The sequence below is a fragment of the Dermacentor albipictus genome, chromosome 3 (assembly GCF_038994185.2).
Source record: "Dermacentor albipictus isolate Rhodes 1998 colony chromosome 3, USDA_Dalb.pri_finalv2, whole genome shotgun sequence".
Taxonomy (NCBI): Eukaryota; Metazoa; Arthropoda; class Arachnida; order Ixodida; family Ixodidae; genus Dermacentor; species Dermacentor albipictus.
The window spans coordinates 63392681-63420364 of NC_091823.1; the positions used below are offsets into that span (position 1 = coordinate 63392681).

Here is a 27684-nt window from a genome sequence, read left to right on the forward strand (position 1 = left end):
AAACTACGATATAGATTACATGAAATCTGTGTTGGCCTAATTCCGAGCGAACATAGTAGTAGTTCATTTAAAATGGTCGAAAGTTAGCGCGGATATGCCACCTTTCGAATTCTTCGCGTGCTCCGCATATGCCAGAATTACCCCTACCACATCGCCAAACAGATTAGCACTGATCTAGAGATACCTCGTGGCTTTAAGCCTGGTCCACAGTACTTTTAACCAGTCCGAGCTCTTTTGTGTCCTTGGAAAGTTGGCGACAAAAAGGCATTGACCGTGGAGCGCGAACGCTTCGTTGGCATGGCCAGTGGTTGAAGCACCGATTCTTAACACGGATGCTCATATGGTAGTTACCTGTCTTACCATCAACATCACTCGTTTTCAGCACGTTTTGTTTGCAGTGGCCATTAACAGGCTATTCTGTCTTCTCATTTGCTGCTTTTACAGGATGAACATAGCCCAAGTATCACAGCAAAAGAAAGCAAAGTCTACAAAGAAAGCTTGAAATCGGACCTTCCTTGAGTCGTCATTGCTTCAGACAGAGGTAAAAACGCTATTTTAAACAAAGAACATAACAATAACGAGCTGCATCCACTTAGTCATTAGTCACCGTGAAAAAAAATGAACTCGGTTATCTTCAGTGATAAATGTAAAGATATTAACCCTTAATTAACCGGCACCCTATGGTACCATCGCACATTTCTCACTCGGGTTCATGGGTGAACCCACCGGGCACCCATAGGTGCGGGCGAAATCCGCGCTGTGCTTCAGTGGAACGTTGCACATTGTTTCGCCGTTGTCTTCTCCGCACAATAGGTAACATCCGAACATAAACGAAATACGATCAGCTCTAAAGTGCGACAGGTCCTTGACTGAGGCGTCCTCGTCGTCCTCGCTAGCTTTCCTGAACATATAAAACATGACGGGAATCGCTGCGACGGCGCCCTGCAGATTAACGTCTGGTTCGCCACCAGCATCGGGGGCGAGGCAGTCGTGGTTGCGCTGGTAGAACTTTAAGAAATCTGCCTGGCTATCCACGTAGTCGTAGAACACTGCTGCCGCAAGACGCGTGCCAAGTCCCCCAAGCACGCAGCCTCTGTGCGCGTCCGGCTCGTAGTAAGGAAAGCTGAGATGCTGGATCGACAGCTCGAAGCCCCGGAACTTGCTTAAGTCATTTTCCCCGAAAGCGATCAAGGCAGAATTGGCCGACACCGGGAGGCGGCGGTAGAACTCGTTCAGGATTTTCCAGTTCTGCAGCGGGTCGCGGGTCAAGTCTGGATAAACCGCGTACTCAGCGGGGTACGCCCGGGCTTTCGACCTTTTCAGAACGGCGAACAGCTTGCGGAAATGGTGCTCGCTGATGTTTTCTCGCCACTCATGGTGGCTGCGGTGCGAATGCGCCGTCGCATTCTCGCTATCGCTGAGAACATCGAAGAATGCCTGGCGCACATTCTCGGCGAGCCTTTCCACGTTGTCCAAGGCGCCACGATGGCTAGCGAGGAAGTTATGGTTGAGATCATAGCCGAAGAATGAAAAAGTCGAAATGAAGCACTTTTCCTGCAGCCACATGGCTGCGACCTCGCTGCTTTCGTGGAAGCTAGCGATAATGCCAAAAGAAGTGAATCGCACCAGGTTCTGAACGCAGAGCGCTTCCACCACGTCGTTCAGGGCTGCCTCACCGCCGTCTTCGTGGAGCCTGAAGAGGGCCTGAAAGTGCTGCACATTCTCAACAACTGCATTGCGCAGGCCTGCAACCGAGGCGCCGAAATAACGACTCAACATGGAGTCCCACCTGTCGCGAGACACTGACGGTGTCTGTCGGAGAAAGGACTCCGTGTCGTACGTCGTGAACGTCATCGACGGGGAGTGGGCAGGCCAGCTGGCGTTGAAGTACATGTCGAGGAACTCTTCCATGTGGTCGAAGCGATCGACAATTTCCTTGAGCCTGGTTTCGTCGTGCGCATCGAAAGCCTCGTACGTGACACTTAAGTGCTCGTGCAAGTGACGAGTCTTTATATGCCTGCGCAGAGTTCGCAGGTTCTTGAGAAACTCGTTGCTCTGGCGGACGGCGAGCGTACTGCCGCCATTTTCAGTCGTAAACCTGAGGAATACGGGTTCAAAGAGGCGCTGCGACATATAGAAGAGAGCGTTGAGGAAGTCCGGATTCGTGTTCTTGCTTGGCCACATGATGCCACCTTCGGCGAGGAGCTTCTTCACACCGGGTACGTTGGACACGTTGGCAACGCTGAGGCAAGAGGAGAAGAACATTGTGCCTTTCCGCGTGACCACGTTTTCAATCGGCGGCAGCGTCTTCAGCCTCTTGACAGCATTGTTGAAGAAGTGCTCCAGAGTTACGCGCTGTACGGACCTCTCGTGCGATTTCGTCCACAGGCTGCACACGTGCGCGTAGTAGTCGTCGCAAGGCTGGGAGTTCTCGTCTATGGCCTCCTCCAGGAGCTCTCTGAATTGCTGGCAGGAGTGGCTCCCGCATGCCGGCGCGTGTAGGCCGCTCGGCTTCCGCCAGCGGACTAGGCGCACAAAAACAAACAGAACTGCTCCCAGCACAATGGCGCCTATCACGGGCGTCAAGAGCTTCCCGGTAATAGACGCCTTCCAACCAACCGATGCCAGGGACTGTTGGTACATGCGTGTAGAAAAAAAAAGGAGCTGGAAGAGAGCGTTGGTGGCGCAACATGCTCAGCTCGGCGCATGACAAAAATGCAATAAGCCAAGGCATCCGTTCTACTATCTCCACACGTACGAAGTACGCAAATGCAAACGTGAGGTGATTGTTTTAATTACGACAAAGCTCACGCTCGGAGCGCAAATATAATATCTAAAAAAAGGCAAGACTAGAAAGAATGCTAGTTCTCATCAGCGACAAGAGAACGATCAGGTTTTTGAAGTTTAACGTTCCACCAACTATTCCAGCTATGAACTTACGCGATGGCTGCTCGCGCAAGTTTTCAGCTGGACCAATGGCTACGGTAGAAACCCGCAGTATCATCGTTTGCGGTAAAGTTCCTCCGTGAGCAATGCGATAATTCAAAGCTCAAATTTGCATTCAAGAGCCCGTATCGACTCAACACCACTGTAGAATATAGAAGTACCTCACGATGACATACTAAGTGGTAAGGCAATTTATAGTGCGTATATGTTCTCTTCAAATTCACGTGTCACGAGTAAACGTTGCTTGATAACAATTTCAGCGTTCCATTTTATACAGGGTGTCCCAGCTTACTTTAGCCAGAGTATAAAAGTATGTGAATGCCACATAGACCAAGATAATGTTGTTTTGCCGTCGCTTGGAGATAGTCAGATTACTCAGATATAATTAGACTTAATTGTTTAATCAACTTTTCAAATATTATATTTAAATGAAAAGTGTCATGAGAAAATTGTAGATCAATATGAAAAACTCCCGATACAGCTTTCTGTTGCTAAATATTTGCTACATAGAAGTGTTTTTCCGAGCGTGAAAGAAACCCGCGAATACACGCAAAGGGCCTCAAGCGGCTAGTTGCGCTGCAATTTTGCGTGCATTTACGGGCATCTTGCACGCTCGGAAAAACAGTTTTACGTGACACGTATTGAGCAACAGAAAGCTATATTGGTAGCTTTTCATGTCGCTCTACAATGTTCTCATTGACATTTTTCATCTAAATATAATACTTGAGAAGTTGATTAATTAATTAGGACTAATTATCTAATTTTACTGAATGAAAGAAAAAATGGCTGTGGCTTAGCTAAGGTTAAGCCCAGGATGCGAAGCATACTAGCCTTTATTTTAGTTGTTGAACCACTGTTTAGCCTGGTGAACTGCTGTTGCTTGGCTATATTTGGTTCGGCTAGACGAAGAAACAACTCATGCGTTACTCTGCTTTGCCTTCAAGAGTGGAACGCGATAGCGTTCCCGTCGACCCGCCAATGGGTTTAAGACAACGGGCTACGGCGCAGCGACTACGCGCCCCGCATTGGACGCGGTGAGCGTCGAGCAACGCAGCGTTCGGCCCGGCAACGAAATGTGTGCCTGAGCAAGCGACGCACGCCTGAGCCTTAGAGACAGCTCGTTTCTAAGGCAACACCGCATTCACTAGAGGCGCTTTTGTACCGCTTTGAAGCATTGTACTCGTGGCTCAGTGGTAGCGTCTCCGTCTCACACTCCGGAGACCCTGGTTCGATTCCCACCCAGCCCATCTTGCGAGAGTTGAGCCAGAGCCACCTAGAATATCAGTCTCTGTAGCACGCCGCAACCTTCGCTTCTCATTCCAACGAGCAGCTCTGTCTCCAGGAGGCATCTCACCTCGTGAGTGTCTAGCAGAGGCAAGCGCAGCTGCTTATATACCGCCGCGACGCCGCGAGCGACGGCGCGAGTTGGAGCCCCGTTTCTCCTCTGTCGGACGTCACGGTGTCACGTGGTATTGAAGGCGACACCGCCGCGCCTGAGGAGCTGGGTTGAGCTCTCGTAATATGCTTCACATAAAAGAATTTGATTGTCTTCGAGCAACGGTAAACAACATTACCTTTGTTCTGTTCAGCTACGTGGCATTTGCATATTTTGAAAGTATGGCTTAAGTTACGTGGGACACCTTGTATATTGTTCACTGGTGTGAGGGTGTAGATATACAGTATGCTGCTGCGCCAGAATACCTGCCGTAGGTTTCAATGACGCATTAAGGTCTTCCTGAGAAAGAAATACCAGCATATGCGATATAGCGAAGGCTTCTTGCTGCTTATGAGCTGGTACTAGCTTTGCATGCCGTTTCTTGCGCCAGAGCAAGATACGAAACGTATATTGAGTTCACTTTTTTTTGTGGCTTCGTGAATGTTCCTCGAATATATTTGGCATCATAATGTTCGTCGTAGTGCATCGCATCTTCGTAGTGCGCAATTGCCAGCGAATGAAAGTACGATGCAAGATGCTGCCCTCAACGTGATTTTTGCGTGCTTGTCTGCTCTGTCACCAATGCTGATATCGAATATTTTGTTACAGTTGAGAACCAGTCGACTTTTTCTTCAAGTTTTCTATACGTCGTGACTCCAGAATCACGACAAGGGCGCTCACCCGAGATGAGGGGCAATATGTGCCTGAGACAGGAGTCATGTGACGCCTGTCAATTGAAGTCGTGCTTCGTTCACCCACGGTGAAGCCCTGCTTTTGACCTTGAGGCGCGCTGGAAATCCTCGTTGACTGAGGCGACGCCGAGCTGCCACGACAAAGCATGACGCAATCAGCATTTAACGAGCCCCTCACTTTGCCTAGCACCAGTTGTTGCTTAAAGGCAGGCAGAGGCAAGTACGATACCTGCGACATCTTGCAAAACTGTAAAATACTAAATAAGCACTCCGAGGCAATCTTGGCCCGCAATCTGATTTATGCGTTCGCAAACGCCTATTGCACACCCAACTATTCATCTTATGGCTTTCGAACTCCACCATAAAGTACGTTTGCACTTAACATAATTTCACTTCTTTAGAGAGTTATCTTGTTCCCGGCAAAAAAATGAACTCTATCGCGCGCTTTCTCTTTCTTTAATCACTCTGCGCACTCTAGTTTGTTGTAAACAACGCTATATGTCACACTAAGACGCGCACACTTTTCGTGACCAGCAAGTACTGAGCACGCATAGTTTAGGAAGGGAAAAGCACGCAAGATAAAGGCGATTATTGTTTTTGGGCAAGATAAACGCAAGCGGGAGCAAAATTTCCTTAGAGCACACGCTCGTAATGCACTCCACTGGTAGTGTACGAGGACAGTCCGAAATAGAGTTGAATATTGCGCAAGCAATTAGTCTCGCGGGAAGAATTGCCGGTACTGACCTTTTTCATAATATATGTATCGTTGCATGGAAGCAATCGGACGTGTAGGATAAAGTTCGGCAGCAGAATAAACATAAGCTCCGCCAAATCCAAGCCACCAAGCCTGCCTCCCTGCTACTTGTTCAACGTGTCAGAAGAGCTTTGCATGCATGGCATGTTGACAGCACTTAAAATAAATATTTTCCAGTGCCGTTTTGATTCTAATGATCATGCTGAACACAAGAGCTAAATTTAAAAATTCAATCCTAGTGTTTTGTGTGCCAGAACTCCCACATAATTATGAAGAACACTGTATAGTGAGGGTCGCCGGGTCAACTTTGACCACCTGGAGTTCTTTAACGTGCACATAAATCTAAGTACTCGGTCTTTTTTTTTTGCATTTTCCTCCCACTGAAATGCGGCCACCGCGGCAAAGAAGGAACCAGTGACCTCGCGCTCAGCTTTGAGCCAACGTCACTAAGCTCATAGCCACTAAGTTACCATGGCGGGTCAGAAAAAAGAAAGAAGTCAAAAAAGTGTTTTCCCGTGACATCACCCTGGAAGTTGAACTGTGAAACTGCAAATAGCAGCAATGGTATCAATTGCGGGATCCGTATACATTTGGAAGTATCTTACGGATTCTTTTAAGCTTGTTCTCTTGCTGGTAATTGCCACACACAGCCTGGAATGGGTCTGTGACCTGTGTCGGCGTGTTTTCTGTCTGGTTGTGTCCTTGCGCTACATTATGCCATTAGACAAGCACCAACTATATATCCCGACGACGTGCCATTCTGCACGTAGAACACTTATTAATGCGATTAACATTCTTTGGTAACTTCACCCGGTTTGCGTTATCTATCTAACACTGTTTCACATACTCGGTTACTTGTTTTGCTACCATCTTGGGATACTTGGTATGTGATGGATGCTGTCTTGCCGAGCAGACAACATGAGCCGCTGGGTGTCTGGCCTGGTGTACAGCACTGGGTGTGCTGTCTGGCTTATAGTAGGCAATTTGGGTTGAAGCATTATGTGCCACTGGCTATGTTACCAACATCTTCGGCACTGTGTATGCCAAATCGGTATGTGCCTACCCTTGGCCTATTGCCCAAAATGAGTGTGCTAATGTGAGACACGGGGCAGGCAGACCGAAACATTTTAAAGAGATAGCGCCCCGTCTGCAACAGACACTTCCGAGTCGCGCGCGGCCGCTTCATGGATAGCCATTACAAAGAAGTTGCAGCCAGTATACGAGGGATACAACAGTGTTTCAAATCTGGCGTTGTGAATTAAACAAAATACAATGGGTCGTGGTAACACTTGGTATTGTGGTTGGCAGCTATATTACCAGTTTGTATGTCTGCTGATGTTCCCTTAACGTTTTGTGATACACGGCTGCCATATTATATAACTTGTGGATTCAATAATCATCATAATAATCACGACAGCATGTAAACATATGACCAATTACATTGGCGTCATAAAAAGATATTGCCAATAGAATTAACATCGCGAATCATCTCTCCAGAGGATGGATGTGCCACCAATGTCGTTATGACTTGTTAATTACTTTTGTTAGTCTTTATCAGATTCTGCGCCTTTACAGTGATTCGGTTCCACCACTCGGGGAGTGGCATGCATGCGAACATTGCGAAAGTGAGCAATTTCCTATTAATCAATTGCGGCAAAGCTAGTGATTCAGTTCACCTCGACACCCTAATCTATGGCGATTTCTTTTTTTTCGCCATTTTGGCGCATCAATCTGGCTCCTCACGTAAGCCCTGGCATTGCGCTGGAATTTGGCGCATCCATATCTGCAAAAAAGAAAAAAAATAACGATTTCCCGCGCCTAATGGTATAGTTGAAGTTGTCCCGCTCTCCCGGCAGAGATGACGTCATGCAGTTCAGAACCTCCCTTTATATACACGCCTCTACAGTGGATTATTATTAACAACTCAGAGAATTCATCCTAAATATATCAGTAAACGTGGCCCTACTCTCAGTTGTCGAATGCAAAGCATATCGCCGCAGAAAGAAAGTGTACTCCCGATCGACCAATGCGGTTCATTCTTAGTGCCTGCTTAGACCTCCTGCTCCGATGCAATCCGCAGCGCCAAGCGTGAGCTGTTTAACCAGCGTTCAGCGTCAGACGTGGTACCTGGGGCCGGAAGAACGGAGGCGTTCTTCGGTGTGGTCGCTGTGTTTGCTGGACCTGCCGCGCTTGGCCCTCAGAGCCCGGCCCGAGCCCTGCGGATCGGGAGGCTTGAGTAAGCTCAGGGACTTGGTTGATTCGGGTGACCGGGTTGGCTTGGGTGAGCTCCGTGATATGGACGACTTAGGGGACGCGATCTTGCGAGGATCCTTTTCGGGACTCATGGCAGCGCTCCCTGGTGCACGAGCGAACGTGCTGTCGGAATACCTGAGCTGCTTGCGCCCGTGCCAGCAACGTATCCGAGACGAAGAAAAAAAAAGAAGCTGCAACAGTACTAACACCTGAAGACAACACAGCAAAGACAGCAACGTATAGAACGATACTTTCTTTTTTTATTGTACGGTGAAGATAATGCCAATATTTCGTGTCTACAAAAATAAACAAATATATACGATTCTATTAGAACATCTTTCTTGACCAATTTTCTGCAATAAGTATGCGTTACACAATATGGCTGCTAAAGAACACAATGAAGCAGGAGAAGAAAAACAAAACTGTGGAACATACCCGCCGTGATGGCTTGGCCAAGACAAATTACCACCCGGTTCGTGGCCTATTCCCCACAGAGGGTTTGTGCCATTAAATGAGCCTTCATCACCACCATCATCATCATCATATTTACCATGAAGTGGGCGGGAGACGTTAGATGCATACATCTGGTTGACCTAGTAAGTACCAAGAAGCTAAGAAATCCACATAATACGAGACGTGTGAGAAAGGTCCATCAGGGACTCAGAAAAAGAGATAACGTAGTTTTTTCGAAGGCTGCAGGAAAAGTAAACATTCAAAATGTATAAAAAAAAAGAAACGTGTTTTACGTGCCACAACCACGATTTGATTGAGGCACGCTGTTGTGGGGGGACACAGGATTAATTTTGAACACCTAGCAGGAGTTATTTAACGTGAACTTAAATCTAAGAACACAAGCGCAATTGCATTTCGGCCCTATTGAAATGCCGCAGCTGGGGCGCTATAACGTAAAACTATTCCAAACTTTTCTATTCCAATTCTGCTATCAGCCCTCCACGATTGGTCAAAAACTTTTTTTCGACCACGCCCACTTCACCTGTCTGTCACGTGACGTCAAGAAAACCGCGATATCTCCCCATCTGATATAATGTGTGCACAGTGATTATGCATGATTTGACAGAAAAAAGAAAAACCATTATTTCTGATTCGAGCCCTTTCGCCATTAGCACTCGGCTATTGGTAAAAAGTTTTCGGGCTGCACCCACTTCACCTGCCTGTAACGCGACGTCACAAAACCGCACAAACTCACCGCGTCGAAGTTACGTGTACGCGATAAAGATGGATTAATATGCCGAAAAAAACTGAATTTTCTTCGGAATAACTGCAGGCTGCCCCGTTCCGAAAGGAATAAAAGATGGCTGCCACCGATCGCTGAGACGCTGGCTACCCGCACCTGCCGGAGAGCATGGGTGTATGTGCGTATAATAAAGCTTTTTGGGTGGCCGTGTAACGTTTTAGAGCCCTTTCGGTACGTTTGCCACCTCATTCTGCCAACTCTTCTTTGCTGAGGGTCCGTTTTAGCGTCATTCTTAAGCTTCCTTTGTATGCCGCCGTGTTTTTCGACCAGCCACCACAAGCTAAGTAAGGGAAAGCCGACCAACCGCAGACGCCGGCACCACCCTCTTCATCCGGTTATCGATTTTCAGTGCACTGGCTCTGCCCCAGTGAATCCCTCTCCACTTGAGCGTTCTCCTCGCCTCTTGTCAGCCAATTAGATACGACAAGCCGCTCAGTGTAGGCAATGTTATTCGTTTTTCAAGCAAACAAAAGTGACCTCCTACGAACGAGGAGAGCGTTTGATTGGTCTGTTCAGACAACCCTGCGGGTGACCGCCCGGTGCTTGCGTCGGTGGTTACGCAAATTTGACGTCAGGAGATTGGAATAGAAACATATTGGAATAGTTTTACGTTATAGGGCCCCTGGTAGCGAACCCTCGTCGTCGAGTTCAGCAGCACAACGCCATAGCCGTTAGAATATTACAATAGGCCGAAAGACGAAATGTTTAGTTAAATCGCAGTGTAAGTTCGGAATGTTGACGTACGTGCCATACCGTTAATTTTGCTTTTGGTTAATTGCGAGGTTTTACGCGCCAAAAGCGCGATCTGATTATGGGGCACGACGTAGAGGTGGACTCCAGATTAATTTTGACCACTTCAGGTTATTTAGCGTGCACCTAAATCTAACTATACGGGTGTCCTTGCATTCCACCCCATCTAAACGTGGCCGCCGTGGACAGGATCTGATACCGCGACCTCGTGCTTAGCAGCGCAACACCATAGCCGTTAAGCAGCCCCGGCGGATATTGGTATACCGTAAGGCTTTGCTTATTCTGCTGCATTATTTGAACTCCCGTCAGGTAACTTTTATCTTGGGAAATACCATATATAACAAGTCGGACTTAGGCTAGAAGCCTGGCGGCGTATGCAAAAGAAGTTTATGATAATTACTACAAATAAAATAAATATATGAAATTTCAATATACCAGGCTATGAGCTTGATACTGGGAAGAGTCAAGTTGGTATCAGTAGAAAGAAGAAAAACACTGTCAAATGAGTAAACAAATAGGTTAGCTAGCAGTCCAAATGAGTAAAGCTGAGCTACTACGTTACATGATGGAAGAACGCTTATTTTAGCAAGTGTCCAACTTTACAGAGCGCTTCCTGTAATATTGTAACGTTAGAAATGCTGTCCTTACTTTTTCTTGCGTATCTTTTGTTTTAACAGCAAAACACTGAATCTGCAAAGTGGGTATTTACTTTTTTTTTTCAATTTTGAATAAATACTTTCATACTATGTAACACTCTTAGTGATACTACAAGTCTCTTATGGATGGATGGATGGATGGATGGATGGATGGATGGATGGATGGATGGATGGATGGATGGATGGATGGATGGATGGATGGATGGATGGATGGATTCATGGATGCATGGATGGATTCATGGATTCATGGATGCATGGATGGATGGATGGATGGATGGATGGATGGATGGATGGATGGATGGATGGATGGATGGATGGATGGATGGATGGATGGATGGATGGATGGATGGATGGATGGATGGACGGACGGACAGACGGACGGATGGATAACTTTATTGAGGTCCCTCGGTGCACGTGATTAGCTCGCAGCGGACCGCTCCCACGTCGGGACAGAGAGGTTATGTCCCTCCGCCGCGTCGCGGGCCCGATGGACACCCCAGTGCTGTGCTTCAAGGTCCGAGCTGCGCATAGCTCGGTCCCACTTTTCCTTGGTGGTCCTGGCCTCCGGCGCCGGAGGGCAACCCCAGAGCATATATGAGCATAGATACAAGAATTCTAATTGCAAACCCCAACAGATGATTCAACAATCCTTGCAGCATTAGCAGCGGCGAGATATCGCCATCATAGTGATAAATTAAATTTTGATTTTAGTTTCCAGGCATACGGTGTCTAAACATTAGCCATGTTAAAAAAAAATTAAAGAGGTGTTCATTATGAAGAGCACCATTGTAATTCTAGAAATCCTTGTAGCGACAGCAAGTTCTTGCGGGAAAGCTTAAAATCTATAAAGTAAGCTGGATATATATATATATATATATATATATATATATATATATATATATATATATATATATATATATATATATATATACATATATATATATATATATACATATATATATATATGCGGCATGATATGCGGGTAAGCTGCCTAAAATATTAAGAACTCCAATCGCAAAAGATGTAGATGTTCGCCAGTAACGACTCGCAAATCACTCTCATGCGAAGCATTTTCGAAGAAGTTCACCTACTGTGGCAGCGGCAAGCGAGCTGAAGTCTAGCCCTGCTTGGCACTGCACCACAGAAAGCATGCTGGTGGACATAGGCAACAACTCCCTTTAGAAAAATAACGTTACCTGCCCACATTAACAAATAGCAATCATGACTGATGGCAAATAACATTTGAGTGACGCGTCCACATGGACGCACCCTTCGCGCGTCGGTATGTCTACGTTTTTTCGTTTCTTGAAGAATGTTTAATCGTAACTTCGTAAACGTAGCGCGTGATAAGACGTAGCTTCGTAAACGTAGCGCATGAAAAGAGAGACGGGAATGGACGCCCTGGTCTGTCTTCTTTTTATCCTTGTTTATGTGAGAAGACCTGCTGTGACAACTCGCCCAAACCGGTATTCTTGCGTTCAGTCACAGGACACGATGTGGTAACGTATATCACCAGTACAGGTAACATCTCGAACGTACAATCAAACCACCAGTCCCTGTATCAGCTCAAACGTACAATCAAATCGGCCTCATAAGGCCTTTAGATAGTTCGACAGAGAGACAGCTTATATGCGTTCATAACGGTCCTTTTGACGCGCTACAGGCACCCACCTGCGAAGTAGAAACTCTGCAGGACAGAAGGCGCTTCGTATTCGATTCACGCAGTGTCACGCACGTTACGTAATGATAACACAGCAACGAGCACCAATCAGCGAAACGTGACAGCTTATAATGAGAGCATAAGGAAGAAACAGCACATGGCATAGTTCGCGGAGCAATACACGAGAGAGGAAACGGAAGTAAAATTTAGCAGCGCAAATGCGGCGGTAGCCTTGTGCAGCGAAATGCTTCGGGGAAGGCTTGCGAGTTCAAGACACCGTAGCGGCAAGCCTTGGCCGCTTCCGCGTCGCCGCAAGTGGTCTGACAGAAGCGGCGAAAGAAGAGCCGTTGCTTGGCCCTGAGCACGCCCACCCGCTTGCCGGCGTACGTGCTCCGCGTGGAGGACGAGAGGGCCACGTCCAGTGCCCAGGGAAGGAAGAGCACGAAGCGAAGCGCCTCTTGGCTCAAACCCGACCCCGTGTCAGCAGCGATGCGGTCAGCGACGCACTGCCGGTAGGCGGCGACGTTCTTGGAGCTCGCGTTGCTTCTTTCTCTGCGTAAGCAGAAAGGGGATGAGTTGAAGTTTCTCGCGCGCAGGGGGAGTGACCCTGCAGAAAACGGACGTTCGAGCTGGATAGATTCTAGTTTTACGACGTCACTCGCTCTTTTCTTTTGTGTGTGTGTGTGTGTGAAGCGCGAACGTTTAACGAAGACATGGAAACAAGACGCGAAGCCAAGCGCTGTTTCACAATGATATCCCCATAATATACCGCAAGGCTGCACCCGTCCTCCCCCATCCCAGAAAAAAAGAAAAAGGTAAGTTCGCGTTACACTAACTAGCCGACTCAGTTACGCCATTTGCTCCACCATTTACAACACGTTTCAGTTTCAAAGTACAGATGATCTAGTAGGTTGCGTAAGCAACAATAACAATAAGGTAGCTTTGAATCCGTGCCACGACTATACGACGAGTGATATGTCTATATTGTAGTTTGAATCTCGAGCCTACAAGAAAATAAAACGGTGTTGATTAGATATGTTCTTATAGACAATATTCCCCATGCATATTTTTCTAAATTCAGGAATGACAGCTATCACATGTTTGAAAGACGTGTAGGATTTAAGTGAACACGCTTTAAGGACGTATGACATCATCAAAAATTCTGTTCTTTATGTCTGCGTACTGCAAATCCGGACATAAATATCGGTATTTACCCCTGGAGACTAAACATCACATGAAACTGAAAAAAAAAATGGTTGAATCCATAGGTTGCTTTGTCAGGCGATTACGAACCTGAACAAAAAGAAAAAAAATGTTCACAACACTTTAGTTTTCTTGACGACCAGCATAGAAACCAAAACAACATCAACAGCGCGTATTTTCCTACGCCGAGACGTTACGTGAAGTAAGCAGAAAGGAAAAGGAGGCGGAATATAGTAAAATCGCTCGGAGAACGCCAAAACTTGGCTAGAAGGCACAACTTCAATGAGCCAGAAGCTTAAAGCTTTGTTTTGTTTTGCCAGGTTATTATTAGGTTTGGTACGATTGATATTGTGGAAGACAGTAAGGTAGTATTCAGATTACCTGTTGTCGGTTATTATTAGGTTTGGTACGATTGATATTGTGGAAGACAGTAAGGTAGTATTCAGATTACCTGTTGTCGAGTGCCATGGCCATGCTGGCCCACGTGATGAGAAGCCGTACGCCAATTGTCGAATAATCGAGAGTCTCCTCCGGGTCGTCGGCGTGCATCAGGTCGGCCACGAGGAACAGCGAGGGCACGGTCATGGTGCCCTCGCCGGTAATCGATGTCTGAGTGGTAATGAATCCTTGCAGTTGCTGCTGTGCAGCCTTTTCCGCCGACGGCCAGTCTTGGGCGAGTGGCTCCCTGCTTAACTGTATGATGGACAGGATGAAGCTTCCAGGCAAGGCGCGCATCACTCTGTCCTGTACAGCTCTCCTGGGAGCTACATGTTGTATAAGAAGTTTAATCAACGTAAAAAATCAGACAACATAACACACAGAAATAACTGTGAGATACAGAGCGCAAGGGCAGAACCACAAGTACAGCGTTTTATCAATGTGGTTGTTTGCGTGTCCTGTTTCGCAATGGTAAATATACTTTTACCAAGATTATGCAGCCCGTCAAATTGGGCGCGTTCCTAAAATTTCCTCCAAAGCAGTGTTTAGATGTTAATGCGATAGCATCGCGTACTGTATACCCATGTCAACTTCACATGATTTGTGGCTGCTTGAGGTGTGAGGTCTGCCTATCATCTTGGGAAAATTACACAGAGCACATAGCGGGGGGAGAAGCGATTACTCACAGAACTGTCGCGCCTCCTTCTGCCCACTCAATTCGCAGATAAAATTCGAGGACATTTAAGAACATATTAGAAAGCTTTAGAATAGCGTGCGCTATACCATTGCGTACGCTAAAAAATAGCGGGTCGTCACTGCGCATGCGCTGAACGCTAAACGAAATAGCGGGTATAGCAGGCGTACGCAACGCAAACGAGTTAGCGTTAGCGTTTTTGCGTGGTTTCCGGGGAACATGGTGGCGGTCCCGGCTGCCCGCTTCGAATTGAATTTGGCGTTGCTTTTGTAAAGTGCACTTCGTTCGTAGCAAATGACTGTGTAAATGGCTTTCGCTTAGTCTCAGGCCGCTTCCACGACAAGGTATTATGGATAACTTCGAGGTGTTTTCGAGATCGCTTCTCGTTTCGAACGAGTCGAAGCCTAACGAAAGAAACGTTCGAGATATCAGCGCCACCTATTGCTACAGGCGCGAAATAGCCGCAACGACGGCATATGGCCTCAGAGATACGAATATATCGCCGGCCAACTAAAATTGTAGAAAACGTGCGCTGCTTAGCGTACGCTATATTATAGCGTATAGCGAACGCTATAGTTGCGTACGCTAAACTAAAACTGTCTATTGGTTGTGATGGCGAAAGCATCAGTATCCAATTGAACGCCGCTGAGTGGTTATGAACTCCTCGCGGGCAAGCGAGCGCTTTGATTAGCCTTACCGAGGCGAAGCTAGAACTCAGGCGACAGCTTGCGCTTACAAGGAACGCGAGGATAACGCAGGCTTCGGAAGCGACAGCGAGGGTGACGTGGAGTCGCGGCGATACCCTCTCCCCTCATGCCATGCCTTGGGCGCTACTGCGGCAGCAGATGCAGTCAAGCGTCTTTCCGTTCTTTAGATCACTATCATCATCATTATCACCATCATCATCATCATCATCATTTCGCCCACTCTGCCCCGCCGAGGCGCGCTCGTGCCGTGGCGTCGCAGCAATAGGAATTTAGGTGCGGCTACGCTGCTATACAGACGCCAGATTTTTCGCTAAATGAGCTACTTAACGCTTTCTCAGCGAGATGTATATCATCGGGCCCAGATTTCAGTCATTCTGCCTATGGGTTTGGCTCGTCTGTGCATCACACAATCCGCATTTAATGTTGGTTATTTCCATTTGTGGAGGAGATACTACAATTATATACATGTGTATACTTTCGAGATATTATGGCACTAAGTAAATGTGAGTGAAACTATGGCGTTTCTGCCTGCGTTCTTCTCAGTATGACGCTACACGGCTGCAATGAGAAGTAGCAGAAAGGGAAAAAAGAGTAGGGAATGCGCCTATTTGTGTAACTGTCTTCATATTATAGCCGTTTAAAATGCAAGTGAAAAACACCGAAGAGTGAGCCTACTGTAAAGCTGCAGGAATTTAACCAAAAGTTGCCAGAAGTGGTCTGAAGTGAATGGGGCGGGGGGGGGGGGGAGGGGAGGAGACCTCATGGTCTGGCGTCCGTTTTGCCTCAGGCAGATAAAAATTTGGATCATTTCATACACGTGCCCAGTTTGCACTGTAATCGGTCAATTCTTGCGTATTTCGTAAGGAGCTAGATGGCTTTCTGGTAATCCTCATGTGCGTTTATGTGTATAGTAAGCAAAAATAAACAAAATTTGGCGCCTGCATATATTTAACGGCTACTTGAAACAGAAAGGAAAGCTCGAACTCTTACAAATAGTCGTCACTGGCGTTCTCGTGAACTCTGAGCCGTTGATCCTGAACGTCTTGGTGTCGTAAGCCACATCCTCTGCTGATTGTTTTAACCTGGTGACCATCTGGTCCAGGTAAAAGTGCGCCTCAGATGTTTCCATTGTACTGGCCAACCAGAATGGGAAGCGACCGGGGAAATATGCTGCCGTTGCTTGAAGGCAGATCTGCAGGTTGCGTTTAACGGCAAAAAGACAGAGCACTTACGTAAGGTTGCTTGAAGATAAGGTTATGTTAGGCCGTAAAAGAGACCTTGCACTTTAATTACAGCGTGTATTTAAGGGAAAAAATTTTTCAAGAAACTGTCAGTGGCAGACAGCGTAACTTGAGCTAGGTAACTTGAACGTGCATATATTACCTGCTTAATAAACCGCAGTGCTGCTTAGCAATCTAATGAACAAATAACTGATTATCGTTGTATATGACACATTTCAGTAGCTGCAATAAAGCGTAGTGGTGCTTAAGTCACGCATATAGCAGAAATCTAAGCTTAACACTATTGTGAGATATAATTTCTTCAAGATTTGCTACGACAGAAATTTGCGTTATTATTTAGTAGTTATTTATTCACTAGCTACATTTCTTCACTGCGCTTCGATATTCACCCTCCCCCTTCGCCCCAAGTTGCATGTTACGTTCGTAGACAACCTTCGAATAATTTTAGCTTGAGTGTGTGAGTAAGCTTCTTTAATATAAAAAAATTGCTTCGCTGTATTTTTAATCTCTTCAAACCTGCAAGCGTTAGTATACAGTGCCATGTGATTCATGGGTGAAATAGGTTCTGGATAGAACTGGTAGCCTTACAAATAGAGGACTACGCTCGCCTTTCCTCACCTGTATCGGATTCGCTCTATCTTGTCCGTCGAGCGGGTGCAGCATGTAAACGTATTTCACGACGTGTGACGCCGTCAACAGCAGCAAGTATACTCTGGCCAGTCCGAGGTTGATGGTGCCAAACAGTTCAACGACGGCACCAATTTTTTCTGGAGCTCGAGCATGCAAGGTGGGTGTCCGGCGCGTAAAGTTCGCAGAGTGCGCGCGGCCGGCCTCGTACCTTGCTTCCTGCATTTGCACAGGCAGGCCTTCGGAGAAGGGGGGTGGCAGGTCTCTCCCCTGAACCACCCGGAACTGATGGACCGAAGGGTCGACCAGCTTCCTAATTCCCTCGACATTCGCATCCACGGCCAGCACTGCATCTTGCGACACACTGCCCGCGTCTTCGCGCAACTCGGCAAGTGAGTCGTGCACGAAGTGTCCAACCCGGCGGCCGTACGGCACAAAGACGTGGCTCAACGACTCGTCCACGTCGACGAAGACGTCGCCATTCTCGCTGCGTCTGACACTCGGAGCCGACACGAGCCCCGTTCGCAGGCTGCTGGCCACGACCAGTTGCAGGAGCACCCTCAGGGTTTGCGCGCATCGCCAGGCTTCGCGGTCGACTCCCGCTTGTTCGAGAGCCTCTTGCACCGATGGCGAGTGCTCGTTCCGACTTCGATCGGTGGCAAACTGCACGCAACTCTCGTAGAACCGGGCCATCCGGCAGTCTCGCGGAGCGCAGCTACCCGGGTCTTGCGCCAGATACTCGAGGCTGCGATGGACTCTTCCGACGAACGCGCGAAGGTTAGCCTCCTCGTAGCTGAACGCCGGGCGTGGCCCTTCTCCGCCGTCGTCTGACGGAAGCACGCCGCCAGCGGCTTCCCATTTGCCGCAGACGTGCCGGTAAAAATCGTCGCACGGAGGCACGGCGTAGTCCGCGGTCAGCGCCAGCAGCGCGACCACCTCCTGGCAGACGGAGGTGTAGCACGCGACGCGAGAGTCGTCTTCGATGCTTGGCGTCCTGGGAGTGGTTGTGGAGGACCTCCCGCGATACGTCTGCATGAGCGCGAGGGAGAGAAGCAGGGCCCCTAGAAGAACTGCACCCACGCACGGAAAGATGAGGAGGTAGCACAGCAAGGCGCCGTCGAAGCTTCCCGAAGCGTGCCCGGAGAAGAGCCCCTTGATCCCACTCATCACTGCATTTGCGCAGCGACAAGAACAGGAGTACACAGGCTTTCCTTTTATCAAATCAACCAAATAAACAGGCACTGAATCGGGACATTTCGGAACACATTGTTGGAACACTGTTGGAAATGTTGGAACACATTTTCGATGTATATTCATGCACCGCTAAGATAAACGTTTTTTTTTTTTTTTACAAGAAAGGAGACGGGCAGACGACTGCTTTTCTCTTCGTTTCGTTCCTTGTCGTAAAAGTTTCATATTGACAGCTATTGAAAATACAAGCCCCGAATAGCCTTTTTAGTCACGAATAATGTTCGACTGTCGATAAATTTGTAAAATTTACAATTTTATGCCAAGGTGCTGGAGATTCTATAAAAAGCAAGTCAAGGTTGGATGCGAATGACTCCACAGTTTATCGACACCTATCATAATTACATAATAATTCAGTATTAATTTATTGTACAGTCAGTTATGCTACGCTTCTTAATTAAAATTACGCGTAATTTTTGGGTGCAAGCATTACAAGAAGGAAAAAAATATCTTTCGCAATTGCTACCGAAACGCCCTACTTCAAACGTCCGGTCAAACACAGTATAGTGTCTTCACCATAGCGGTCGTCTGAAGCGATACATTTCAATCAGAAGTGAAATGGGTGTATCTCATGAAAGCACAATGTTTTACTTACTCTAAGCTTAATGTTCATTGTCTATTCCTTGCAACCGCTGCACAGTAACGGCTAAAGTAAGTCGCGTCCACAAGCGCATTCGCCGTGACTGAAGGGGATAGATAGTACAACCTGGCGCTCAATACAAGGAGCGGTATGTTCGAAATATCCATGAATCGACAATTGACACCTGTTGAATACATTATTGAAGCGATGGTTGGTACTATATAGTCCTTGGTCTTGCTTTTTAGAATCTATACATGGACTTTAGCTGGTATCGCTTATCTGAAGTCGGGTTGCACGCAGAATCGTACAGTGCGTCTCTTGCTTGCATCAAAGCACATGGCAGAATGTAGCAACACACAGAGCAAATAAAATCTGGAACACGTTCAGGCAAAAAAGGCGATCTCATTGATTAGGCTCTATATATCTCATGGAATATTAGGCAGCAAGCTGTAGCGAGTGGCGCGGAAAACTGCGGCGCGATTTTCAGAAAACTGTCAGCCTGGCAGTGCCTCGAGAGAAGAATTGTCAGCACTGTGCCAAGTAAAGTCAGCGAAGACAGTACAGCGTGCAGTACAGCGAAGACAGCTCAAAACTACGCCGGGAAAGAGTAAAAAAAGTATACGAGAAGTGCCGCTTGCTTTTTTCCTGTCCCGTGTCATATTGCGCTGCGTTCTCTACGATGCTGCACCGATCTTGTGGTAAAATGCACACTTGAAGCGCAGTAATCATATTAAGCAAGCCCACAATTATTCAGGCGATCTCATTGGGGAAATTAACTGTTATGTTAAAGCGAAATGTAAAAATAGGGGCAATGAAGTATTGACGCAGGTGGGAGCCGAAACCGCATCTTCGGCATCACGCCTGCGGTGCTTTACCATTAAGCGACCGCGGTGACCATCCTCCGTCAAAATTACCGGGTGTGCATGCCCGTGTATAGGATTAGTGGTGGGAGTGCTAGCCCGTGCCGCTCATGGTAACTGGAGCGGCCGCCATTTCTCCGTGTCCATCTCGCTTTGTGCTTATAGCTATACACAGTAGGTTCGCATACTGCAAGACCTGCCGCGTCGAACCAGTGGCGATGGTATTATTCTACTCAGCAGAAAGTTACGGGATTGATTCCATGTCCTGGATGCGGCAGCCAAGGTCGGGCAGAGTACCAAAACGCACGAAGGCTTAGCTGCAAGTGATGCTAAGAGAGACCGCGCGGTGAGCATTGATTCGGAGCCTTCACTACAGCGTCTCCTATAAACCCTATGTTGATTTGGGACGCTAAACCAAACCAATCAATCAGTAAATTGACGAATAGGTCAATCAGTGAAATGACGTACTGTGTGAGACGGGCAGCACCCCGCATGCGACAGGGTTTGGCGAGACCATTGGCAAGGAGGTGACACGGCTGGTGTTCACGACGTATTCCAACGGAGTTTCGGCACCGCAGCAGTGCTTGACGGTGGCACGTTGGCTTCTGGACACCGAGTCGATCACCTCTTCCGTGCTATGACCACCGCAAGTGAGGTTGTCACTCATCTCGTCGCTACTGCAGAAGGGACCACCAGCCATCTCGTGCTGTCTACAAAACGGGAGTCGTATCGCAGCAAGATAATGGTACTTCAAAAGAAATGTCCTCTGCCAAGATAACGTTTATCCTGGCACCTGTTCTTTATTATTCCTTTACCTTAAGTGCAGGTAAGTTGAATGAATAATAAAATACAGATGCCATTCAAGCAGGCAGCAGCCTGCCTCAGTGATCGAGACAGTTATAGATGGCTGGAGCTGCGTTCTGTGCATCCTGGGCTGGCTGCTATTAGGACTGCGATGGAGGTGTAATCCCAATCCGGATGCTTGTCATGTCGTTAGAGGAGACGACTAGCCAGTGGCGACAATGCACTTACGAACGGAAAGCTTCGTGAATCCGGTCCCTTAATGAATAAAAGACGCAAGTTTCATTATATGACAAAGCTGGCAAACAGGCTACAGGCAAATTGAGTTAGTCGGTAACTCTTTGTTAGGATGATGAACCGAAAGGATGTTACAATAGCGTACGATCATGACAGAGAGCGAAGACGAGAACACACAAGTGTATGTGCAGTCTTTACCTATGCAATCCAGGAAGTGGTGTAACGGCTGAATGGGCTAAGTCCTGCTATTGGCTAAGTTATATTCCAACATGCTGACTGACCTGACACGAATGTATCAGACAGCGTTAGCAGTTGTGTAAAACAGTGCATTGTTCGGTGGAAAACCTCTTACAATACTCACAGTCCACTCTCAACACTGAGGCATTAGTCAGCTAGCCATCACACAAAGGACGCCGCCGAAATTAGACCTTTGCCTTAATAGTACAAGCGTGAATCCTTGATGTCAATTTGGCTTTCACGTATTCGCACGAACTATGCCATGCGTCAGTGAATGCTCGCGGTCACTTGAAATATGCTACATCCGCCTTGTTAGTCCAGTCCAGTGCTGCTGAGCTGGAGGTCAAACATTGAATAATGGCCGCGGTGGCCGCTTTTCTATAGGGGCGGATTGCAAGAACCCTTGTGTACTTTGTATTGGGTACATTCTAAAGAACGCCAGGTGGCCAAATTATTTCAGAGTTCTTATCTAGGGCTTACCTCATAATCAGATCGCGATATTGGAACTTACCATCCCAGAGTATTTTTTTAATTAATGCCTCTTTTGACTTCCTCTAGTTAACGCCTATTTTGATTTCCACTGCTGAACACCATAAAGGAGCTACTCAAGAAGGAAAGACGATACTGCGCTTCGTTGATTCAAAGCGCTTTCACGGAAAGCGCATTCAAAGGTACAGCGTTGAATAGAGGCGAGAATCACTGTCTTGGACACCTGTTCTATAATTCACAATCCATAGCGGATCACAGCATTACGTACCATTTTCTGAAAGGCAATGAAGACGACTCAGTCTGCGAGCTGCTACGGAGCTTAGAAGGGACCACGCTTCGTGAGAGCAAATCGGACATTCGTTGTTGGCTCGGTGGTAAAAGGGACGGCGAGTCCAGTTTGGTCTCCTTCAGGCTAACATCCGCCTCCAACTTGCGAATCCAGCTTGCGGTGCGCTGCTTCACGCTGAAGAAAAGCGTAATAGTAGTGACTGCGTCAGTAGTTACCATTGTAACTCAGCATCCAAAAGCAAAGTCGTAATGTTAACACATAACATATATAAGCTCCGTAGCGAAGAACAGATGCGTTTGCTTCAGGCGCATCATCAACGCCTCACTCGAGGACAGGGCTCCCGCACTCGGTGCTTGACGCTGGATGAACAGACCTGCCTGCGCATCGTTCTGGCTTGTTAATTAAACCACGGCACATATTTAGTGGAAGTTTCTAGGCTTTCCCCAACTTTGGAACTCCGCAGTCGGAAGATGCCGCTCATCATGCCTGACGATGCAAGCGAAACACCGCCGCCGGCCTCGCACACCCTTCTATGTTCAGTGATTCGCTGCGTCAACGGAATCCAGCAATCTTCAGCGGCTCCCACGAAAACGACGCCGAAGATTGGCTTTCATCCTACGAATTCGTGAGTGCCCACAAAATATGGGGCGATATTCATAAGTAGAACAACGCTGTCTACTCGCTCACTGGCTTCGTGAACGTCTGGTTCTGAAACCATGAATCCGACTTTAAGACGAGCTTCATGCAAGTTTTTCAATCGCCCCGTGGTGCGAAAGCTGCGTGCTGAAGAGCGCTTGCGCAACTGTTTCGAACAGCCCGGTGAGAACTTTACTGACCACATAGAAGGCGTAGTGGGCCTTACTAAGCGCGTGAATGCAGCAATGACCGAATCCGATAAGATCCGTCATATCTTGAGAGGCATCGTAGACGACGCCTTTCAAATGCTGCGATCAAGATAATCCTCAAAGGGTCATCGAATTCGATGGCCTATTTAAGCCTTATGATGAGCTCCGCAGGCAACGTCTCCTCACCTGGCGTTCTTCCACATATGATGCCTCGGTTTCGAGCTTAACCGCAGTTCCTGACCACAGCCTCCTGCTTTGCGAGTTCAAACAGTTCATTCGTGCCGAAGTCACTCTGCAGCCCTCTCTGCTAACTGCTATTCCAGGCCTCACGGCATCGTTGTCTCCAAGCCTGCGACAAGTCACACAGGAGCAAGTATCTGATGCTCTTCCGTCCCCCGCGTGCGCCGCCACCGGTCCCTGCATCTATAACCTACGCCGATGTTCTACCGCAGTTCCTGCCACCGACATTCTCCGCCTCACTGCCCGCTGTACCACCACGTGGATTTCATCCCGCGTTTCCCTCCAGGTTACCAGCCAGCGCCGGACCATGGCGCACGCCCAACAAACGCCTAATGTACGTTTCTATTGTGGCATCCCTGGTCATGTGTCACGCTTCTGTAGACGTCGCTCATGGCTTCCCCGAGCTGATTAACCTGCATCCTCATTCGCCCTTTCGCGTTCCGTAATTCTCGTCAACTCCTAAATAATATCCGACTTATCCACGCTCCGCCAATCCTCGTGCCAATGATCGCCGATCGCCATCTCCGCGACGCCGTTCGCGCTCCCCGATGCGTTGTCGCCCCACTCCAACCGAACAGCAGGAAAGCAAGTCGCTGCAGTTCTCAAGGCAAGAACTGCGTTGGTGTCGAACAGCACAAGGCCTCGGTATTCCCCCGCGAACGTTATCGAAATATGTGTAGACGGAATTGTTGCCTTTTCAAGAGTCGACAAAGGAGCCGTCTTTTCTGTTATTGCCGAAAAACTTCATAGCTCGCTCGAAAATGTGAGAACAGCCTTGTCTACACTGTCGCTCGTCACAGCAAGCGCACAGCATATTGCCCCTGTTGCTGCATGCACTGCCCGTATCACCATTCAAGGACTCATGTACACAGTCGAATTTGTTGTTCTGTCTGCATGTTCATACATGATCATCTTGGGGTGGCACTTCCTTTCTGAAAACAAGGCCGTTATTGAATGTTCTCGCGCTGAAGTCGAATTTTTGCCACTTCCTGGCGCCTAATTAGGTGATCCCCATAATTCCATCGAAAAACTGCTCGGTCCTGATGAAACTACGATACCTCCGCACGCATCTGTGATTGCGACTGCCAGCTCCAAGTGTGCCACAGATGCCATTGCCCTTTTTAAATTGTCGCATATTTTTGCTCATCGATGACATTCTCTGCCTTTTGCTGTCATCGCTGTTAACGGAGGCTTCACTCATATGCTCGTATTCAACGATTGTCCTTCGCCCCTCACTTTGCGTCGTTGCGGGTCCCTTGGACGTCTGGAGCCTATCGACGTTTACTGCGGTGGCGCCTCAAAAGTCAGCAAAAAATACAAAAAAATGATTAAAAGGTACCATGGAACTTAAAACGCGGTGCCGCGGTTTAATGATCAAGCAAGAACGATGCGCAAGCAGTTCTGTTGATCCAGCGTCAGGCACCGGGCACGCGAGCTCTTCCTTTGAGCGAGGCGTTGACAATTAGCCTAAAGCATACGCCTGTCTTCTTCACTGCAGTTTAACTTGTCAGCAATGAAATTTAAGGCTTCTCATGCTTGTAAGTAGCTTCTGACGTCTGTAGCTGACCTCACTGGCATGAAACGGCACGTTAAAATGCACCTGAGAGTACCACAGCGATATTCCTATCTCGTTAATGAATTTCTCTCCACCTTGCAAATTTACGCGCACCTCAATCGGTTGACGTTAAAGGGCACCTCACCAGGCCTGGACATTCGGAGCTGACAAGCGAAGAGCATACAATGTGCGATAACGATCGCGTCTGCAAAGTATTACATGGCTACGCGCCGAGGAAAGGTCTGACATTTCAAACCGAATGCCGTTTTCCCTTCTCCTCGCGGCCGCCGCGCTCCAAGCCGGAGGATGACGTACACGCGCCAGTGCGCCTACGTACACGTGTTCGTAATGTGACGTCGCTCGTGGTGACACGTGAGTTCGAGAATTATTCAAGGCAGCATCTGTTATTTGTGTAATACGTTGCTGCCTGCGATAGACGAATTAAAGCTTAGGGGAATAATAAAACACACTAACCCAATGTCTGCGTGTTTTTGTTTTACTTCGCACCGCAGCAAGAGAGATGCACTTCCGTTTCGTCTGCTTGTCCACAGGCCGTGCAGTCGCGCGCGCAGACACCGAAACTATGTCATTTTCTGCTGTGTTCAAGCGCAGGATGATGTAGTGTGATCTGCTTGCCTCTGCATCAGTGCTCGTGTAGCACAGACTCACACCGATAGTCAGGTGTCCTCGTGCACAGCGTGCAATATCGTGCGCTGCGCGAAACGAGACAATCCCAACAGCTCGCGCGCTACGTCGTCAGTGGAAGTGGGCGGCGGTGCAAAAAAAAAAAAAAAAGCGGTGAAAAAAATGAAGGTGGGGCCCGTGGCGTATGCGTCATGCGATCCTCCAGGTCCGGTGTGGGAGAACGCAGGGAAGGAATTTCGCTTGCGGGGGCTAGACGGGGTATGTGGAGAGAGTGTCTCGCTTGGTAGTGGAGCTCGCCTCCAGAAATCATGAGTTCGCGGCACTGAAATATTTCTATCTCGGCTATTAATGAGCCGATTTGAAAAAAACTTTTGCGGCAGAACGCTCCCTAGAGGACACGTAGCAACTTCCAGCGTATAACGGAAGTTTGCTGTGTGGCCTGGTGAGGGGCCTTTAAAGGCTGATATCATATAACGGCACATGACGCGATTCTGTACTACTTTGGCATTCGCAGTATCGACCAAAGGCTTCATTTGTTTGAAGCAGGGGAACAGAAACAGCTTTAATAGGAGCGCAGGCAGATTAGGATAGGCAAATTTTGTTAACACGCACGAGAAATGTGAAAAGTTATGAAAAAAAAAGAAATTTGCGAGCTCGCTGGGAGTACATCCCAAAATTGGTATGAGTGAGAATACATCGAATTGGAATGGGTGAGAATACATCACACAAATGGTGAGAGTTCTCGCAACGCTGCTGAATACAAGTTCACGCTGTAAGTGTTGCGTTGCATGAAGTGCTCGGCTGGCACGACGAACTGATTCTTCGCATGAACACCTTTATAGTGCACTTCGAAGAAGGGGGGAGGGGGAGGAGTTGCTGCTGCTTTTCGTAGACTGGAAAGCTCCTTGCGCGGTCTGTTTAATATTGTGAGAGGGCGCCGCTCGCGTTATAAAAAAAAGGCTATGGAGATGAATACAAAAATGCTAGAATAAAGAAGAAACTTGTACAGTGTACCTCTTGTCATGGCGCTCTTTGGCCAAACCTGGCCCTTGCGCCACAAAAAAACCACACATCATCATCATGTACAGTGTACCTGATTAAATCAAACAGGCTAGGTGACCATTTGTCACCACCCTGTTTCAAACGGAGTGCCAATAAATCGTCATCATCATGAGGAATCAAGAAAATCATTTTGTCAGAAGACAGATAACTTTTGACCTAACGCGATATATTTCGTGCTGAATTTTTAAAATTCACACGTCACATTAGAAAGAAATGCATGGTAGGAAACACATACCGACTGAATTTTCGGTCGCTCTTCCTCTTGCCATCTTCTTCGACGGCCTCCGGCTTCGAGCCATCCGTAGCCTCCTCTGGAGATGACGTGGGCGCTGGCGGTGCCTTATGTTGACCGGGATAGAGGGAAAAATCTTGCATTCCCGACATTTGGTACAGCGACTGCCGCCTTTCGGTCGGGCGGAGGTGGGCGAACAGAGACCCCAGCCGTCTGGTACGCCGCACCTTGACGGTCGACGACCCGCTGTTCTCCACTACGGAGGAGTCGTCCGGAGTCGTGGCTTCGGAATTCATACCTTCTGCGAGCGCCGCACAAGGAGACCAAATGTCGAGGGTTCCGTTGCTGTGTGCAGAGTTTACGTGGCCTCTAGTGCGCGGTAGCAGTTGGCTGAGACAGAACGAAACGCGGTCTCCTTCTTCCTCTCCTTCTTCTTCTAGTTCTTGCTCAACTGCATGACACATTCGCGCAGCGGGGTACGAAATTTTTTTTTACGTGAATTGAAAGACACGTGAAATGAAATAAGTTATGACGTACGTGACGTAACGCATGACTTAAAGCAGTGCACAGCCCAAAATCAAGGCGTTAGTTTCCGAAAAGGCTGTAGGTTAGATGCCATAGCCAATAACAGCCATTTGAATGTTTCTTATTTATTTTTTTATTTTTGTAGTCGAAGCTTTCGTTGCGTCTTCCATCGACTTTCCCAGTGCCGCCGCCGCCACCACCGTCGCCATCGCTGCGCGGGTGAGACGTCTGTGGGCCCTTTCCAACGAGAACTTCGTGGGCGTCGCCGCAAGGCCATCTGCGCCTCCCCCCCCCCCCCCCCCCCTCCGCGTAGTAATTGCAGAAGCTGCAACGCTTGCTTTCGTACTCACGTGCAACAGCCCAGAGCGGAGGAAGTATGGTAGAAAGAGGAGACAGAGAATGCAGAAAGCCAAGGCCATGGCGAAACGGGTGAATAATAGCCGCTCTTCGCTCGTGACAGCTTGTATATATGTAATTATCGCGGGAGAGAGGAAAGATGCCGCTAGAAAGCATACTTCATGTGTGGTC

The 27684-nt window shown here is 47.9% G+C and overlaps 2 protein-coding genes across 4 annotated transcripts; both read right to left on the reverse strand.

The window, feature by feature from the left end:
* Positions 1-494: 494 nt before the first annotated feature.
* LOC135898801 (uncharacterized) lies at positions 495-8306 on the reverse strand. Its single transcript, XM_065427969.1, has 3 exons — positions 7955-8306; positions 5063-5204; positions 495-2631 (listed from the first exon to the last, which is right to left on the reverse strand). Exons 1-3 carry the CDS (start codon positions 8170-8172, stop codon positions 679-681), a joined length of 2313 nt encoding a protein of 770 aa, XP_065284041.1. The 5' UTR covers positions 8173-8306; the 3' UTR covers positions 495-678.
* Positions 8307-12509: 4203 nt separating this feature from the next.
* LOC135898802 (uncharacterized) lies at positions 12510-27052 on the reverse strand. Of its 3 annotated transcripts, none has more exons than XM_065427970.1 (7): positions 26635-27052; positions 22032-22226; positions 20468-20676; positions 17303-18480; positions 16434-16635; positions 14056-14368; positions 12510-12953 (listed from the first exon to the last, which is right to left on the reverse strand). In XM_065427970.1, exons 1-7 carry the CDS (start codon positions 26925-26927, stop codon positions 12608-12610), a joined length of 2736 nt encoding a protein of 911 aa, XP_065284042.1. In that variant the 5' UTR covers positions 26928-27052; the 3' UTR covers positions 12510-12607. The 3 variants fall into 3 exon arrangements, with proteins under 3 accessions (XP_065284042.1, XP_070391610.1, XP_065284043.1); XM_065427971.1 differs by having other exon boundaries at positions 12756-12953; positions 14056-14297; XM_070535509.1 differs by lacking the exon at positions 26635-27052 and having other exon boundaries at positions 20468-20709; positions 22032-22151.
* Positions 27053-27684: the final 632 nt, after the last annotated feature.